General features: G+C 36.5%; 1 protein-coding gene and 1 non-coding gene across 5 annotated transcripts in view; both read right to left on the bottom strand.

Annotated features, from left to right (window-relative positions):
• Positions 1-19,600, bottom strand: part of PARD3B (par-3 family cell polarity regulator beta) — a 957,311-nt gene that overhangs the window by 401,299 nt on the left and 536,412 nt on the right. For 3 of the 4 annotated variants that reach the window (XM_069468036.1, XM_069468042.1, XM_069468019.1), the window contains exon 11: positions 4,115-4,300. The exons of the other annotated variant lie outside the window; for it this stretch is intronic. In XM_069468036.1, coding sequence (XP_069324137.1) covers positions 4,115-4,300 — 186 coding nt within the window. The remainder of the gene's footprint in view (positions 1-4,114; positions 4,301-19,600) is intronic. 4 annotated transcript variants of the gene reach the window in all.
• On the bottom strand, positions 8,538-8,644 carry LOC138387695 (U6 spliceosomal RNA). Its single transcript, XR_011233952.1, has one exon. It is a non-coding gene; the product is annotated as a U6 spliceosomal RNA (small nuclear RNA).

A 19,600-nucleotide genomic window follows, 5' to 3' on the forward strand; every position in this document is an offset into this window, starting at 1 on the left:
GAACTAATACAACAGACTCCATGGGATTTTTATTCTTACTACAGTGTATTAATATCTTATCTAACTTTTAAAAAATATCACTACTCTAGTTATTAATGTATATACTTTTTCCAAAGGTGATTCTTTAAGGTAGGAAATAAGCAGTTTGAGTATAATCAATAGATGCAAAAATGCATCTACTAATTACACTAAAATTAACTAAAAATTAATTTTTTTAGTTAATTTTATATATCAAAAGCAAAGCAAAGGAAAGCCACTGATTTCAAACCAAATGGATTCAAAATGTTTAGCAAATGAACATAAAAATATCTAAGGTGAATGATCACCTTGAGACTTTGCGCTTCCCTGGAAAAAATAAAAAGCAAATTTTTATGGGGATTTAGGGAAAGGGGAATATTGTTCTCAAGGTATTTTTTTCTAATGGCAACACAAACACTATTTCTTTTTATTTAACAGCAACACCACCACCATATTCACTTTAAATTCCAACCACAAAAGCAAAATTTTAGAAAGTCATCCTTACGGACATCATAATTTCATTCCAATCATAGTTTTCCATTCAAGAGAAGTTAACACATATACTTGTATCTAGTATATTTTATTTCTAGACGCAATTACACTGTACCTCAGGGGCAAATGCTCAGGAAGAATGACAGAAACTAAAATGAGAGCACGAACGTGTAACACATGCTCTTGCCTAGCCGTATTAGCATCAACTGTCTAAAGGAGTAGTAGTTTGCTGTTATGGTCAGTGGCCCTTTGTACACTAACAGGCACAGCTAAGAGTTATGCTTCAGAGAGGCCTAGCAAGAGCTCCATGTGACAAGTCAGCCTGCAATCACAGTGTTGTGACCTGACACATACGAAGGGGAGTTTCTGGGCTTTATATCTTAATATGCAGACTTGAAGTTCAATATCAAGATGAGATTAAGCATTTGGATAATTTTGAGTAGGTTAAAAATATTGTTCAGTTTGCCCTTAGAATGAGTCAGGGACTCACTTTCAGGAGGGCTTCCTAGAGTAGCTGGATGCTCTCATTTTCAGACAGAGATTTACATCTCTATTAGAAGTAACTCCGATGAAACGATAGGAAGCAGTAGCCTGAGCGGGAAGGGAAAAACAAATGGTGGCCCTATGTTACAGTCACAGTCATTCATTCAGGGATTTCACATCTGGCAAGAAGTTGCCTATTTTTGTTTATACCAACGGAAGCCCCCAGGGGAATACGGCGGCACACAGAATCCACAGGAAGAATTTGGCCATACTTTTCAAAGTAGTTTAGTTTTCAAAAAAATCAACCTTTCCTAAAGGGAAAAACACCTTGAGAACTAATTAGCAGTAAGAAGGGCCAGGAGAAAAACATTGTGTTCTGGTAAAAAGATTATTTTGTTGATCTCGGGTAAAGACCTAGGGCCAGCTGCTAAGGTGGATGTTCCCAGTGCTTATCTCTCTCCCCTCTGCCCCAGGGACATTGTAGTCTGTTACATTTGAATCCTCACAACAGGGACAGGAACAAAGGCTCAAAACAATTTTTGTAAGACATAATCCTGAATCATAGGACAGGTGGCAATTTTCTGAGGAGTAACAGTAGATTATTGGAACAGCAGAAAGAGAATGGAAAAATACTTTCTTTTCTTTTGTTCCCCCCCTGGTTAATCGGATTTCTTGAGAGCAAAGCACAGGCATCTACCCTTTACACTGCAAAAGGTAAACAAGACAAATGGATACTAAACATTCATGGGGCTAAATTCATGACTGATGCCTCTTACTGCTTAAGATCCCCTATAAATATGCTGTCCAGTGGTTTTTAATGGTGTAATTGTCTGACTCAGCAGACCAGTGTCAGGAAAGAAATTTACATAAATGGAAAGTGAAATCTTTCTGCAAGAAAGAGGACTGTTAGAAACTGCTTAGGCAAGGAGATGTTTACTTACACAAACATGGATATACATATTAAACCTGCCCGCCAATATCTTCTTGAGCTTAAGTTATTGCCCATAAAAAAACTAAGATGTTTGCTTTTAATTTCCAAAAAGTCATCTCAGTTTCAATTTTACTTGGAATAAATTCTGCAAATAGAGCTGTCATTAGGAATAAGAAGAATAATATCAAGGTAGTATCCAGAAGGTAGTGGCCAAAGACTCATCCTCAAACATAGCACATGTTTAGATGGCGTGGCTGAGGATGAGAGTGTAATACAAGACAACCTCAGGGCAATGGACCCTGCTCTCTAGAAACATGAATGAATGATGTGAAAGGGCCTTCACCCTAGTGCAGCACAGCACAGCCTCTGCAGTCAGACTGCCTGCATTCAAATCTTAGTTTAAGCGATCCCTGTCTATATGACCAGAGGAGGGGCACTAAACCCTCTAATCTGTAATTTCCCCTTCGATAAAATGGCATGAAAATAATCCAATGCGAATGTGAAGAAAAAAATTAAAGAATACACTTAAAACATTTATCACAGTGTCCAGCGTATACTAAGCACAAGACATGTTAGTTGCTATCATTGTTACTATTGTTTCCCTTTTGCTCCTGGTTCTGTATTTCTGAGCCAGGTTGGGGAGTTGTATAAATGGAATGATTGGCTTCAATTCTTCAGCATTCTGTCTGCACTCACACCTTTGCCATAGCTTCACTGTGGGTGAAGTGTATTTTTCTACTGCTTGACCTTGGACTCAGCCATATGACTTGCTCTGGCCAATGGCCTATGCATAGAGTGGCAGTGTGCCAGTTCAGAGCCCAGGCATTAAGGGGATTCCTCCTTTGCTGCTGGCCCTCTGATACCTCATGGCATGAGAGGGACACACTCCAGCTAGCCTGCTGGTCCAAGGAGTAGGTGAAATAGTGTGTTAGAGGGACACCAGCCTGAATCAGAGTCCTCCCTGCCCCCAGCTGCTCTGCACAGAGCCATGAGAGAAATAAAGGTTTATCGATGCATATTATTGAAATTTTGTTATTTATGCAACAAAAGCTAACTGAACCAAGGAGTGAATTAAAGAGTTGTCTATCCAAAATGCATTTATTTCCCAAGGAAAAAGACATTAGCTGGGTGTCCAGGTCTGAAACAAAAGTGGAAAGGTAAGTGTGAAAAGACTGGAAGGTTATTACGGGTGCTGTGCTAAACGCTTTATATATATTGTTTCTTTTAGTCTTAACAGCACAGGAGGTAAGCACGACTAATTTTACAAGTGAGGAAACTGAGGCATATCGAGAATGAGCAACTTGCCCACAGACGGAAGAGTAGCTAAGGCAGAATTCAAACTCAAGAAGTTTCCTTGCAGGGTATCAGATGATGATGATGATGGTGATGAGAGGTGCAAACATGTATCCTCCCTCTATGATCACTTGACTACTTTCATCACATGTGTGCATTAATTTATTTAATCCTTAGAATCCTGTGAAATAGGTATTATTTATTATCCTCTTTGTACAGATGAGGAAATTGGAGACAGCTGGTCAAGTTCCTGGCCCACATTTTCTCACAGCTAGCAAGTGGCAAGCTGGATTTGAACACAGCCCATCTGGTTAACCATTACACTATGTTAACAGCTATTAACATACTACCCGCCACAAAGTGAAAGGACAGAAACATGATCTTCCCTTTTTTCTGGAAACATATATGCTTCTCCAAGTGTTCAAAAGCAAATATGCATTCTGGGCACCATGATTAGCTTCAAGTGTATAAAATGCGATAAATGACATTTAATTTATACTAAAATCTCTCTCAGGTTCCATTGAGCTTTCACTCTTGCACACACAATTATTTTATTTGCTGCCTTTATGTTTACTTGTTTTCAGTTTTCTTTTCTGATTGTGTGTTTTTAGACTCAATTCTCTCAAATTACAAATTCAGAGGAATACAAATGGAGTAACAAAAAGAATGAAAAAAAGAATGTTAATCATGATGAGTTTTAAGAACTATTTCTAGGAAGTAAAAGTAACCACTTAAGGTACAAAAACAGCCAGATCTGTCCCCACACACATTTCCCACATCTGGCAGGAAAGCCTCACCGGTCTCGAGACTTCAGACACCTTCCCCATCCAGTCCCCAAGCACAACAGCCAGATCTCCAGTACCTTCTCCCGAACATGCCAACATCATTCCTACCTACCTTAAAAGCAGCACCTCCATGGATGATGGATTTGATAAAAATTCCCAAGTCTGTTCCAGTTTCCCGGGATTTGTTCCCTTTCAAGCTCACCCCAAGGCCAGCAGAGCCTGAATCATTCAGGGGAATCTCAAAGGTGAGTTGCTCGGTTGTCTCTAGGGAGAGCGCATAGCAGTCGGGTTCTCCTTTCTGTTGGGGATACGCAGATGGAAAGAATGAAGAGAGGAAAGCAGATTAATATTTCACACTCTCAGATGACCAAACACAGATGCAAACACAGATGTTAGAGGATGACTGGACTTCCAGCAGCTACAGTCCTGCTCCTGGCAGGCAAAGGCTGGTGTTCTTTCCTCTGCAAGGGGCCACCATCACATCTGTGAGGAGGGTGGGAGTGAGGAGCTCTCAGGGAATAATATTTGGTAATGGTCAACAGAGAGGATCGTTTGGCAAGGCAGAATCAGGCAATGTGAAATATCCCATAAGCATTTGGAAATTCAGCAGAATATTCATCATGATTAAAAAAGCTAGACATTAGACTTTGGGAATCTTAGGCATCAGAAGAGACCTTAGAGATAACGTAATCTCAACATCTTCATTTTAGATGAAGAAACACAGCTTAGCATAGAAATGTCTTAAAATTTTGGGAAAATATTTGGCTTATATAATTTAAAACATGATTGTTTGCCATGGAAGCAATGCAATTGGTAAAGACTGTCAACAGGACACAGTATTGAAAAAATAAAATGTTATCTTAAAATTAGAACCATATGATTTATAATGGATATCATTGAATTAACTTTCACTTTGTCAAAACTCATACTTTATGCCTGCATTTTTGGGTAGTATAATTCACTGCCATTCAATTTTTGAACCCAAACAAAAATGATTATGCACAACAAATATTCATGTCATCTCTGACAAATGACACCTGGCCATAAGCATACTGCTTTTAAGAAATACAGTGAGTATGGTGGTAAAAAAACATATTTAGGGTTCAGGTCTCCAGAAAGAAGTATGCGGTTAATCGTATTCGGTCCCCAGTGTTTTCAAGTATACAGTAGTGGGAATAGACAAGTGCTGTACACATGATAATCTTTGTAGGTATCCCTTCTACATTCCTCTCAAGCTTGCAGAAATGTGAAACTCTGCCACAGTATATAACCGAAAAATTTGAAAATGAGATATCCCTGGAAACTATCAACTCATTCTAGGTCGGTAGTTCCTTCCTCCCTATAATTATGTCTAAAGACTCTCATCTTAAGGTCACTTTGAAGGGACTTTTATGTAAAATTACATATTTAAAAAAATTACTATGAATGTCTGAATGTCAGTCACATAACCATAAAATCAGAAGTAGCAAAGAACCTATAATTAAAACAGGATTAAGGGACTGATCATAGCCAGATCCATTGACAAGGCATTTTCAACCCCTCCCAAAACAGAGGAAACCCACCTCTAACTTTTAAAGAAACAGTTCCTTCATTTAATTTCATTGCCAATGAAGTTAGCTGTAAAGATTTTGACAATAGGTCGTTCAAAGAAATGAAACTTTATTGCTTAATTTAATAAACATATTACACATTAGCTCTTTTAACTCATTATGTTACTATCTAAGAAACAACCCCATTATTTGATTCAAATTGTCTTTTTTCCATTGGAATGCCAGAGTTTAGTACTAAATGTAAATGATTTACCTTCATATTTGTCTTCCAAAATGCCCAATTTAGAATCCATAACATTTCATAATCATTCACGTTTCTAGGAGTCTCTGGGATTTGATTAATTTCAGTCTAATAAAGTCCCACTGAATTAAAGTATAAATTAAAGAACAACTGTTTTTACTATAAGTTTGTGAACACCATTTTAAGAGAAAAACTAGAAAGCTTCTCTGGCTTTTATCTACCAGAGACAAAGAGACAAGGATGAGTTTTGCTTTAGTAATACTTTCAATCTACTTCATTCTATGATCAAATCATTTTTCTTTTGGCAATTGTGTTTAATTCCTAGTAAGACTGACAACTACTATTTCATTTATTACATAAGTGGTAGAAAAAAATAGAGATCAGTTGGCATTATGGTTATCTTTTCTTTAGAAACTTAATTTATCTTTTTTAAGTCCCTGGTATCCTAGAGCTAAAAATACAATAAAACAATAAGCTAGGGCCTAACAATGATTGAGTGCTTCTTTTCTAAGTGCTTCACACATACTATATACTTACTTTTCCCAACAAGCCTATGAGGTTTATTGTCATGCCTATTTTACAGATGAGTAAACTGAGGTGCATAGCAGATAAGTATCATGCTTATAGTCTACAAGACTTGCCAGTGTTGAAGCTTGTGTGGCCCAGGCAGCATGGTCAGACTCTCTCTCACTCTTTTTTTTGTTGAAGGGTTCTGAGTTGTCTATTTCATTTTCATGTTCTATATTATTCTACATTCATTTTTGACAAAAGTATTGGATTTTAAGGTATATTATCTATGGATAAATCATGATGAGGAGTGTATTACTTTTTAATTTTTAATTGAAAAATAAAAATTATAACTATGTATGTAGTACAACACGATATTTTAAACTTTATACGTTGTAGACTAGCTAAATTGAGATTAACATATGCCTTACCTTACATACTTATTATTTTTGTGTGTGTTGAGAACACTTAAAATCTACTCTCTTAGTGATTTTTAAGTATACAGTACAATGTTAACTATAGTCACTATGTAGTACAATAGATCTCTTGAACTTATTCCTCCTAAGTGACATTTTGCATCCTTTGACCACCATTTCCCCAATTCTCTCCAGCACCTGGGAACCACCATTCTATTCTCTGCTTCTATGAGTTCAACTCCACCATTCTTAACTACTATACTGTATCCCCGTAGCCTAACTTTCGTGGTTCACCATGACTTGACTTACCTTCAAGAAATTCCAGGACAGATTCCTACAATGACAGTAAGATATCATGCAATTTGCATTTTCTACCCAACTATAGTTATGTTTCATATCTTTCTTGAGCCTGTACCAGGCTCAGGCCATAATTAATGCTCTCTAATTATAGCAAACTTCCCAATGGTAAAGGAAGCCATTACAGTAGTTAATATAGCCATTTCCTCTGTTAGAAATAAATGTCCCCTTACCTAATGTAAAAAAAAAGAAAAAAAATCAATATGCTGAATGCCTCCCTCCAATAATCTTGGTTCAAACAGCACCTCTGAAAATTAAACTCACATCTTGCTAGACGACATTTTGTAGCAGAATGGAAAAGGGTATGAAGTACTTGCAAGTGCCCCCAGTGCAAGACCTTAGTGATACGACAAACCTAATGGCAGTGGCACATCCAGACCCTGGACCCTCCCTGGCTTCCGTCTTTCAGGCAAGAGCTCTTCCATGCTGTTCTAAGAGTCTAAGACATTCAAGCCAGAGATCTCAATATCATCGTTGACTCCCTTATCTCATCACATTCACATTCAGCCCATCGGCATCTCCCATCAGCTCTACTTAACAGCGTACCCAGAATCCTACCACTTGCGCCTGATACTATTTGTGAGAGCCCCCTCCTCTCTGCTCCCTTTGCTTCCACTTTTCTCATCTTCAGACTATTTCTTAGCATAGCAGCTAGCGTGGTCTTATTAAAACAAATACTCAAAAGCTTTTAGTAACTTTTCACCTCATTCAGAGAAAAAGCCAAAGTCCTTTCAATGTCCTAGAAATTTCCTAAGTTGAGCACCCCAACTCTCCTCTCTGAGCACACCTACTCATCTTGCACCAACCACATTGGCCTTCTTTCTTTTCTTCAATAAAATCTGTACACTAATGCCCTGAGTGTTGCATTACCCTCTCCCCTCTGCTTTGAATGTGCCTTTCCAAGATTTCTGCCCACCTCATTCCTTACCTCCTCTAATTCCCTGTTCAAACATTAACACGTTAGTGAGGTCTTTGGTGACCATCCAATTTCAAATTGCTTTAGTGGCCTCCCAGTAGTACCCTGCCTAGGTCCATTGTCCATTGTCTAGTTTTGTTTTATCCCCATGGCATTTATCACACACTATATACTTGCTTATTTTTTTAATAACATCTCTTGATTGCAGGGACTTTTATCTTGTTCTGATTTTTCTCACTGATGTGTTGCTAGTGCCTAAAGCAGTATCAGATTCAAAATAGGCACTGGATAAAGATTTTTTGAATGAATGAATCGATTTATATGAGTATTCAACAGTATGTGCCTGTTTGGTTTTTTTTTTTTTTTTAAGATTTTAACATTTCTTTTTTTTTTTTTCAATTTAATTTTACAGAATCAAAGAGTCTAACAGTATATCTTGTTAGATACAGTATGTCCTCATAATGTATACATTATTTCTTGTACAATGATATGAAATAATATGGGAAATATTCATGATAAATTATTAAGTGAACAGTGCAAGTTAAAAAAAAAATATGGAATGCTTCACGAATTTGCGTGTCATCCTTGCGCAGGGGCCATGCTAATCTTCTCTGTATCGTTCCAATTTTAGTATATGTGCTGCCGAAGCGAGCACAGTATGTGCCTGTTTGAATCTATATGTATATACGTGTACAAATCTGTGTTTGTAAAATTGTAAGCAAATAAATAAATTGTTGGCATATTTGACTCAAAATTTCATTAATTAAATTGTTCATATAGATTAATTTTTACATGAAAAGTAATTATAAAAAGCATACAATATCACAGGAATAAGGAACATTGAGGTTAAGGTTAAAAGGTCATAAGGAACCTTAAAAGTAACCTATTCCAACTTTCTTTTTGATACCATACTTCCTGCTCCTAGGAGAAATGATATAACCCAGCTCATCTTCAACATCAAATTCTCAGTGAAGACACCAAGGTGTGTCATAGCTAATTCATGATAGACATTGGCCTGTTCATGGTCTTAAATTCTATCAGGTACTTCAAATTACAAGTGAACATTACAAACAGCAATATTCATGGTATATTTCATCAAGTGTGGGAAGCATTGTTATCCAGTACCCAAAGCCACATTGTCTATCTCTCCATTCATCCACTGATCCATACACACACACACACACACACATACATGTGTGCTCACACATATACATACATACACAAACAAGTTTCAAGAGATGATACTTACCCAAAGTGCAACTAATTCTGGTACTTTCCATGCTATTTTATTTTCTTTTTTAAAATTTGGTCACAACCCAAGCTGATTTCATAACCCAATAATGGGTCAGAGTTTTCATTTTGGAAAGCACTGCAATCATGTATGTATAGGCATTATTTTTATTAATATAATAAAAAAAGCAAAACCAATGGTGAGGAGTAAAATGTTAATTTCCTTTTCTTTCCTAATTTTTATAAGCCATTTATAATGCCTTATCCTATCCAACTCTGGCCCTAACCCATTATTCTCTTTTACACAAACTTTCTTCAAGTTTCTACACAGCTGTTGATTTGATATGATCCTAATTTATATATATATTTTTTCCCCTTCTCCCTCCCATACAGTTATTTCTCCTCCTATTTCACCATTCTCTCATTTTTTCTCTGTAATGCTATTTCTATTTCCAAGCATAATGAATAACCTGTCACAGCTGGAATTCAGAGATGAGACTGGTCTGTTTTGGCCTGAGTGACAACAGTCACTCTTTGCATACCACAGTCATTCAAGGAAGTTTTATCAAGCACCTACTAGGTACTAAATACTGTAATGTGAAATGGCCAGTCTACATAGAACGTAACTGGCAAAAAAAAAAAAAAAAAAAAAAAAAAAAAAAAATTACTGAGTAACATGGGGGCCTTCCTGTTTTATTTGAAGTTTTATCTGGAGAGGAAAAAACAGAGTTTAAGAATAGGAAAGAGGAAACAGAGACTCTACGTAGGCCTTGTGAGACATACTAACGATTTTTATAAAACAAATATCAAAAGTAATTACTTGGTGTGAGGGGAGGAAAGAGACGCAGGAAGATGGATGACTGGGGAGGCATCCATATTATTAGCTTAAGAGTGTTCCAAACGAGGCCATCTCTAGAATCACAGATGTCTTGTACTGCAAAGCAGTGCTCCAGTCACGCATGCAAGTGGCAATAACGCAGCCTTTTAAAACCCCGGGGGAATCCACCAGTCCACAGGGCCACCGTTCAATTTCCCAGAAGCCCAGGTCAGACCTGAAAGCATCTATGCTGAACCTTTTATGGCCCTCATTTCATTAAATGCCGTGCTCTTGGCTCAGCAGAAGCAAGCTTGGGATGGCTTCGCCTTGCCTCCCAAATGTGTCATTAGTCTGTGTTGTGAGCAGCTTACTTTATGCAAGAGTTATGTTTCACGTGCAATCATTTTGTCAATTATCAAAACTGAAACAAAAGGGCTTCAAGAAAAAAAATGAGTAAGTTTTTTATATATAAGCAAAAGCCATACCTGGCAATTCTGCCAGGATATTTTATAATAAGCTTAAACATTGTTAACTTTTGCCTAAGTAAATTCTAAGGAATTTAAGGTGATGAAACTTCTGTTATATAGCTAAACAAATTTTCACAACAATGGAAGGATAAGACACCTGCAAGATGCTTAATTTTCTGAAATTATTTAATCTTCTGAAAAAGCACTGGGTAGTTATTACAAGCATGAAAGGTTTTTGGCCAATTGGATTATATAAAATTCAGAGTGTGGATATCATCCTAGAGTGGGGATCAGAGGCTCATTCCAATGGCAGGGAGGTATTTTATTTCCTACTGTACTTTTCAGAGAGTAAAGAAAAGAAAAAGATTAGAGATGAGCAGGCATCTGCCAAGGTAAAAGGTGGTCTAAGGATGGTTATTTTAATAAATTATAAAGAACTTTTTCTCTCACTATTGCTAATATATAAATGAAATCAGCAGAAATCTTGGTGATATATAAGAAGGCAGATGATCTTTTTAAAGTATTTTGCCCTCTGGAAAACAGAAAATCTCAAAAAAGAATCAGAGATTGTAGGGTTAATAAATAATAATAATACTAAAAAAGTTAAATCTAAATCATACTCTAAGTTGCCAAGAATTAACCCAAAATTCAACATTATACATCAATCATAAAGAAAAGAAAAATGTAAGTTAATAATGTGGCCATAAATAGCAGAAAAGTTTCAGAGTTAAATGTAAACAACACTGGCATTTACTTTTAATGGAAGAAAAGAATGAAAATGTAGATGACAGTTAACTCAATAATGTCAATATTTTAAATATATGTCCTTAAGTGATCTCCCAAAGTGCATATTCATTCATTTCAAATGATTTTTAACCATAGATCTGAATGAAGGAAAATTCTAGAAACTATTTGTAATTGAGACACTTTTTCATGTTTTTAAAAACCTATCCCCCCAAAAAGGGAGGGAGGGAGGGAGGGAGGGAACTATTAATACTAATGTAAGAGCTGATCTCTGACTGAACTTATCAAAAAACAATTTTCTTTAAGTAAGGGATTAATCTAATACCAGAAAACAAACGTCAGAAAATGGCCATTCTTTACTGTCTGTTCAATATAAAAGTACCTTAATGCAGTATTAAGCCAGAGGTTAAAACTAACAAAAGTAAAGCAAGTCAGAGTTAAGATTCCTGTGGCAACCCCCTCCTCCTCAAATACAGTATATAAACTTGAAAGATCAGAAAATTCAATGGTTTAGTGACACTGGTGATTTTTTTTCCTTTTCAGATAAAGATTAAAGAAGTGAATATAATATTGTGTATCATGAAAAGTAATGGAAATAGATATTCTATAATTCAGACAGCATGGATTTTTGTAAAACCAGAACCTGCTTTGTTAATATTGAGAAACAATAGGTCTATTTTGCTTTGTTTTTACTCTTTCCTATTAAAAGCAGATTAGAGAAACCTGATTAGAAATGTATTAAATATTTTACATACAATAATTTAGTTATTAAAATACAAGAATACATGCTTTTTATGACTGTGAGATTTAAGAACAAACAATACGATTGTCATAATTTAATGACCTAGAAAGGAAGCGTGATGAGACTGATTTCTAAGAGGAGTAGCCCATTTGGGAAGCTGGGTTCTTAGGTGAAATACCTGCAGTATCTTCGCCATCACAAATACTTTACATGCCAGGCAATCCCCGCTTCATGTCTTTAAAAGACAGTACAGCATCAAGGACAAGACGTAAATGCCACCACCCAGCATCTCAGTGAAGTGAGCACACCAGCTATGGTGCCCGCTTCACCCACAGCCCAGCCGCCCCACTCACAAAGCAGGGGTGTCACTGGCTGACTTGGAGGTACCTCTGATCCCTTGACACCCTGGCCACAGGCTGCTGGTGCTTCCTGTGGGGGTCTGGACCAAGGCAATGTCCAACTCGGGCTGTCTTCCCAAACCAACTAAGCCAACCAAACTGGCTCCCTCTAAGACTTGGATCCATCTAATGTCTAATACACAGATTCACAGTCACTGCATGTGGGGGAAAAATGAGGCTTTCTATGGTAAACAGTGGTGAGGAAAAGATTTCATTATAGACTCCTCAGAGACTATATAAAAAGTTAATACATATTCAGAGTTTTTGAGAGGAGGATAGAGTATGCAAGGTTTCCCTAATTTACCTGATTATGGATCACATCTGTGCATGAAGCATATTACAGGAAGTGTTCCCTACCATACATTTAGAGAAATACTGCATTGGAGGACACGGGGGAAGACTGGCAAGACAGAATGGAGCAGAGAACAGAGAAGGCTCCAGAGAGAAGTCTTGTGGGTCACCAACGTCTGAGACATGCCACAGAGCACCATGGTTAAACTTTCCAGTTCCATTAGTTCTGCATCACATTTTTGTGTACACGACACATTTCACAATCAGCACTAGTAACAACAGAGTCAGAAGGAAAGTACAGTCTCATGCCAGAAAGGTGCAGAACAGTAAGTACATCCTGAAGCTTCTAAAATTAAGGCGTCTTTATGCCATAAAGGAGAATAAATGATGTTTAGTTCTCTTATGAGAAATTTATTTTCTTTCCTTCTTTTTTATTTTTTGAGTTTTGGATTGGGAAATTTCTGTAGATAAAGATAAAGAATTATAGGTCATTTTCGCTGAGATGTCATGAAATGCCATAGTTACAGAAAAAAATCTTAAACCAATAGGGCAGAAGTATGAGAATGTTCTACATAGCAACCTCCATTGTAAGTATATGTTCCATTATCTAGAGTACAATGACTCTCTTAGTAAAGATGATGCAGCTTTCTTCTCAAATCAAGAATTTTAAAGGGCAGGGATTACATCTTAGTCACCTTCATTTTCCCTAGAGGACCCAAATGTTCTTCCACTTTAAGGCTCAGAGAGTAACAATTATTAAATTATGCTACCATGAAGTAACAGTACTACCACAGCCTCAAAAAGGTAATATTTTTGTAGGAGTGGGAGGGGGGAGTTTTTGTTTATTGGTTAAGGCTTATACGAAAATCAAATGATGAAAACATAGCCATTTTTACCCCATGCTTTTCTCTGAGGTCTGAACTGCATCTAATATGATTCCAGCTGGAAACCAATCGCCTTTAGTATGCTATTAATGACAAATAATTCTAAATTCCAAATAGGGATTGAGAAATCTCAGTGGGTAACAAGCATTTAAAATTCACAGTACATGTTTACTATTGTAATGAAAATGTTCTTAGCATATACATAACATGCCGTTTATAGATGGAAACATATAATTTCCCTTCTATCTTAATAATTAAATCAATTACTCTGTTAAAATTAATTGTCAGATAAAACTGAAAATAAAATAGAAGTCATTTAGGTCTCATAGAGGATGAAAATCCATCAAAATTAAAATGTGAATGTATCTTCCTTTCATCATGCCATAAACAAATTGAAGGGTGAGGGGAAATCTATTCAAAGTTAATTCGTGGGGAAAAGTGAATAAATGTATCAGTTGGCTATTGTCACAGTAACGCTGCATAACAAACCATACCAAAATTGTGATGTGTACAATAAAGTATTTATATCTGGCTCACATATTTGCAGGTTGGCTAGGATTTGGCTGATCTAGGCTGGGCTCCGGTAGGCTTCCTGCCATGCTATGAATTAGGTGTATGTCTGCTCCACATATCTCCCATTTCCCTTGGACCACTGGACACCTGAAACATGTTTATTACATGATAAAAAGAAGCAAAAATGAAAGTACCTTTCAAGTATTTGCTCACATAACATCTGCTAACATCTCATTGGCCAAATGGATTCACATGGCCAGATCCACATGCTATAATCAGAAAAGTACTCTCCAAATACCATGGGGCCATACCAAGAGTATGGCTGTATAATGTTATTATCTGGAAGTGAAGAATTGAAACCAGTAATCCCATCCACCAACTAGGGAGTATTTTGGGGTGGGGGTGGGTCAGATAGGTGATATCAAGGGTTAAGACACGAAATAGGATTTACATTTCTCTGAATCATGTCTTTCCCTTATTTTGGGTGTTACATTTTGTATTTGAACATATATTCATTCCACAGTCTGAACCTCAGAATGGCTTCTGGGTCTGTGATACTTTCTCAAGGTAAAGAAATATGTAGCCTGGATTTGGGAAGATTCCTCCCCTACATCCCCCACACTGTTCACGCCAGGTTCTTGAGGATTACTCAGGTTGCTCCAGATCCTTAAATATTAATAATTGGCTTGGGCTACTGAATATTGCCTTTACTTCATATTATTCTTCCTTGGTATTCATCTTCCAAATGTCCCCCTCTCATGCTGTTATATGTATGAGAAAGCAGGACAGGGTACGGGAGCAATTTCTATGGTCTTAATTCCTGTAAAATCAGTGTGTAATTACAAGAAGTTTAAAAGTTCAGCACAGTTCCAATCAATATTTTGCTAGATGTAGGTTGAACAGGACTTCTTTATTCCTTGAACTAATGGGATCTTCATTTTCCAACAAAGTCAAGTATGCTTCAAAGACTAAACAAGAACTATCTCAGTTCAGTTCATGCCTGAGGAATTAATTTTTTTTAATTAATCCATCACAGCTCCATTTTTACTTGCTGACACATGAAAAAGGAAGACACAATGAGCGGATGAATCTTTTTAGTCAAGCATTTCCTTGACGGCACAGACCTACAATTTTTATGATACTTAATGAAATCATACATAAGGAAAGAATCTTCATTTTGTATGTATGTGTGTGTGTATCTGCACTTCATAAGTGCAGACATTATTTTCTACTCAAAAGAAATTTCACAGTGAGAGTGTAATAGAATAAAGAACTCTTTGCATAATATTTCCAAATACCCTAACTTTATGTCTCAGCATATAAGCTACCTCTTCTTTAAAGTATTCCCTGATTTTATCAGTGGAGAAACAATGTGCTCTTCTTGGAGCTCTCATTTTACTTTCTTTTCCCTATTCTGATGATTCTCGTCATTTTTTTTCTACTTATAATTATTTGCCAGCTTGTCTGTCTTAACTCTGCTATACCACTGTGATCTCATCAAGGGCAGAAATTATGTTTAATTCAACTTTGAATCCTGTTTTAGCATCCGGCAAAATGCATGCATGCATCTAATAAGTATTTGGGGATGACTTCATAAATTTTCTTTCTTTGTGGCACTTCTCTTCTACAATGCCCTTTTGAATAACATTAAAAGGCCAAAAAAAAAAAAAGTGACAGCTATGTCTTGCATCTTAACAGAAATCATTGTTTTTAACACTTCTAACCTAAACTTTCTAGCATGTTTATTAAAGAGAACTGAAATTAATCAAATTTTACATATATCTTACATTACTTTTTAGATGGGATTGTGATAAAATTCATGCTCACTCCTTGCCCCACTGTGCCACTGACTGGTAGACTCTTACTCATCAAGCCCACCTTAATTGCCACCCACTCTCTGCGGTTGGGCACTCATCTAGGTCTTCGTAGTACTCTCTATATAATTAAAGTATAGCACTAATCATGTTATATTACTATTATATAAATCTTTAAGGACTTCAAAGTCACCAGGGTCTGCTCCACTTTTAGGTTCATGCCACTGGCCCCATCCCAATGAATGCCTAAGAACAAGTGTATGGTACATGCTATTTAAGGAACATTGTTGACAAGTTTTCCTTCAGTAATTTCTTCCATTTGAGCTCAGTATGGGCCATGTGTTCATTAATATTAAAAAACAGTTCAGAAACTGCTAATTAAGTTTCACCATTTTGTAATACCGACCATCTTACAGACTGGCAGTATGTTTGGTAGGAAACAAGATTCACTATCAGCACCATCACCATCATCAAATGGTATTTGGGGAAATTAGGTAATATATCTGGGATATCTACAGCAACAGAGTGATCCCCCTTTTTCCATTGCTATAATAGTGCTAAGCAGAATCATAACCTGTTTGCACTTTGGTGCCCATGAAAAGCTGAGCTATACAAGAAAATAGCTTGCAAATGTTTCTAAGAGCTCGCATTTACTTTGGCTCAGCTGATCACCATATCCTCTCTTGAGTTTTGATATGGGGTGGAGTAAATCTGTCATTCACTTCCACTTTATTATGACAGCTGGTATTATTTGGCAACTACCCTGTTCAAATTAACCCCCCCCAAAAAAGCAATTTTTCACATTTAAAACTAAGACTATGTCTACATCAACACCTAAACAATTGGTTGAAAAGTTTAAATTCACTCAATGAGCAAATTCATTTGTTCTAAATAAAACTGAAAAGCAAACTAAGTTGCTTTGACAGTTGGTGGTTTTTTTTTTTTTTTAATAAAGAAGTTGAGCAGCAGTTTGTGAGCAAGCATCAAGTAAAACACTCTTCATATGGTCAGTATCTTCCAGTCTTTGTCCTTTCAAAACCATTGTACATTAGGTATAGATAATCCAGAATATTCTTTATACTCTATTTGACCTGAAAGAAGAATCAAACTCATAACTCACATATGTTAATGGCTGGTAAAAGAGACACCTGACCAATTATTTTCTTGTTAAGGCAGTTCTTGATCTCAGCCTTTGTCTCTGTTGATGTAGGGTTCATCCCATTATTTTAGCCACATCAAAAGTAGGGCATTGGCTAAACAAATATGTGTGATTTACAAAGGCAGCCATATTTTAGTGATACAAAGCAAGTGGTCTATGTTTAATGAGGACCATATGTTCAGATGCCTCTACAACTTTTTTTTTCCTACTAAATTGTAGAAGAAAAACCCAACCTATTAAAAAAAAACGCTGAGATAACCAAAGAATTAAAAAATTCTAAACTTATGAATAAGTGCAAATCATTTACTAATATGTTATAAATCAACACAATATGCAATAAATCTTTTAAAACCATTATTTAGCATGCCAATATACTTTGTACTTTGTCTAGATCTCTTTTAACAAAAATATCTATAGCAGTAGAAAATTCACTGCAACTTCCTAAGAAACATTAAGAGTGTTCTAAGAACACTGATATGAGCAAGACTCATTTTTTTCTAGCATCCTATTAGGACAATCTCCCACATTCTCTTAAAAAAGAAGCAGATTTGGAAACTTAAAAAAAAAATGGAATGGTCTTCCTTTTATTTTCTTCACTCTCTTGACTATGGTAATTAACGTCTACTCAATACCACGCTCAATCATCTCTCTCCCCTGGGACTGTACTTTCAATTAAACCTTTTATTTCATCCAAGAATGCCTTATTCTCATTGACCACTGCGCTTTTTATCTCTGGATTTATGATAATCTAATGCACATCTCCTCACGGGCAGAATGGCCTTATACATCCTTATTGTTCTTATACCAGAAGAGAACTGAAAAACAAAATTAGCTCCTGCGGAAGCCAGGAAGGAAACCGCATTTGTTTAACACAGCAAGAGGCCTTTCACTACCTGCACAGTGGCCTTGACCAGTGCACTGCCCTGGCCTCTCAATGTGCTGGCTGCCCCTTGCCTGGCTGCCCGCTTCTGATAAGAGATGCCAACTCCCTTGAGAGCTATTGAGAGCCGAGAGCAGAGGCAGCACAATCTTTGGGTTATATTTTCAAAGGTTTGCGAAGGAAGGAAGACATTTACATGTGATCACTATTCTTTTCAGCAAGAAACCCTACAGGTTAAAGAGGAACCTCTGAACTGCTATCTGACAACAAAGGCTTGGCTTTTTAAAAAGTAAGCCACTAGCTTGTTTGCAGCTTTTTGCCTTTACTTTCTTTCCAGCTAGGACACACATGATTTGGTTTCTGTTTTGGAAGTACACAAATAATAGTGACATGTTATTAACTTAACCACCAAGAAAAATTACATATTTTTTTCTTTTTTACAGTCATACTCAGTTATGCAGCTGAAGACAAAGCTCGATCTAGGGTACTTCTATCTCTTTATGATATAGCAAATAAGTCACTGTTATGTATATATCCCAAATGTGAACAAACTCAGCAGCCTTCATCATTGTTTAATTTCCTTGCATGCCTACATAGCACATAAAATTATCAAGTTAATAATTGCATTAATATTTATTTATATAATTTATTGTCAACAGCATGTTTAGTACCAAAGAGGAATTGAGGTGGCTTGCATTAATGATTACATAGAAAATATCTGCCAAGTTTTCAACAAGTTGCTAGTGTTGACATAGTCATATTTTTCTAATAGAAGAATCCAGAACCCAAAGGTTTTTTCCTACATTAAAGATGGCCAAAACCTTAATGAATAATATTTGTAATTCATTCCTTTTTCTTATGTGTAATGGAAACAAGCTTTACATAGACAGTGACTGTGGGTACAGACAAGGCAATTTCTAGTTAGAAAACAGGTTGCGTGCCATAAGTTGTCTGTAAACTTGGTGCTTGCAATTTGAACCTTTTTTTTCTTCAAAAGAAATACTGGTAAATTTTGCCTAGGTTTCTATTTGTCAACAGGGTTTGTCTACTCAATGGTGTCTACAAAACAAATCAGTAAGCAATAATTTATATTTTATTGAATGTGCTATATCTAACAATGTTCTATGGGAAAATGCACCTAAATTTCCAAATTAGGAAAGAATGAACACATTTCCTTCTGAGCTGGCTATGGGAGTGAAGTCCCTTATGGTACCCACAGCAGTGGTGGCGTCAGTAGAGGGTGGGAGGATGGGCTCCATCTGTGCCTACTGCTATGGCAACAAGCGTTGCCATGGCAGAGGCCAAAGAGGTGGCCATAAGAAAGATATCTGTTGGCAATTTGTTACCTCTACATTTACTTAGAAGAAGTCACTCTTTAGGTCAAATGCTCCCCAGGCGTCTGAACTGTGGAATAGACAAACACTCCAAGGAGTATTCCTGCTGCCCATTCATATATACAGATCATTCATAATTCAGGCACTGTCTGTACAGAGTGTCATGCCAAGATTTGATGCACAGAAATTCAGAGAGTAGTATCTTGGAATAAAAAGGGATCTTAGGAGACTATTATATTTAATTCCCTCCTTTTTTTATAGATAAGGAAAGTCTTCTCTTTGTTTACCATCAAATTAATTTTTTTGGTAATTTAATTTTAGTATTTATTAGTTTATCA

The sequence above is a fragment of the Eulemur rufifrons genome, chromosome 1 (genome assembly GCF_041146395.1).
Source record: "Eulemur rufifrons isolate Redbay chromosome 1, OSU_ERuf_1, whole genome shotgun sequence".
In the NCBI taxonomy this organism is placed as follows: Eukaryota; Metazoa; Chordata; class Mammalia; order Primates; family Lemuridae; genus Eulemur; species Eulemur rufifrons.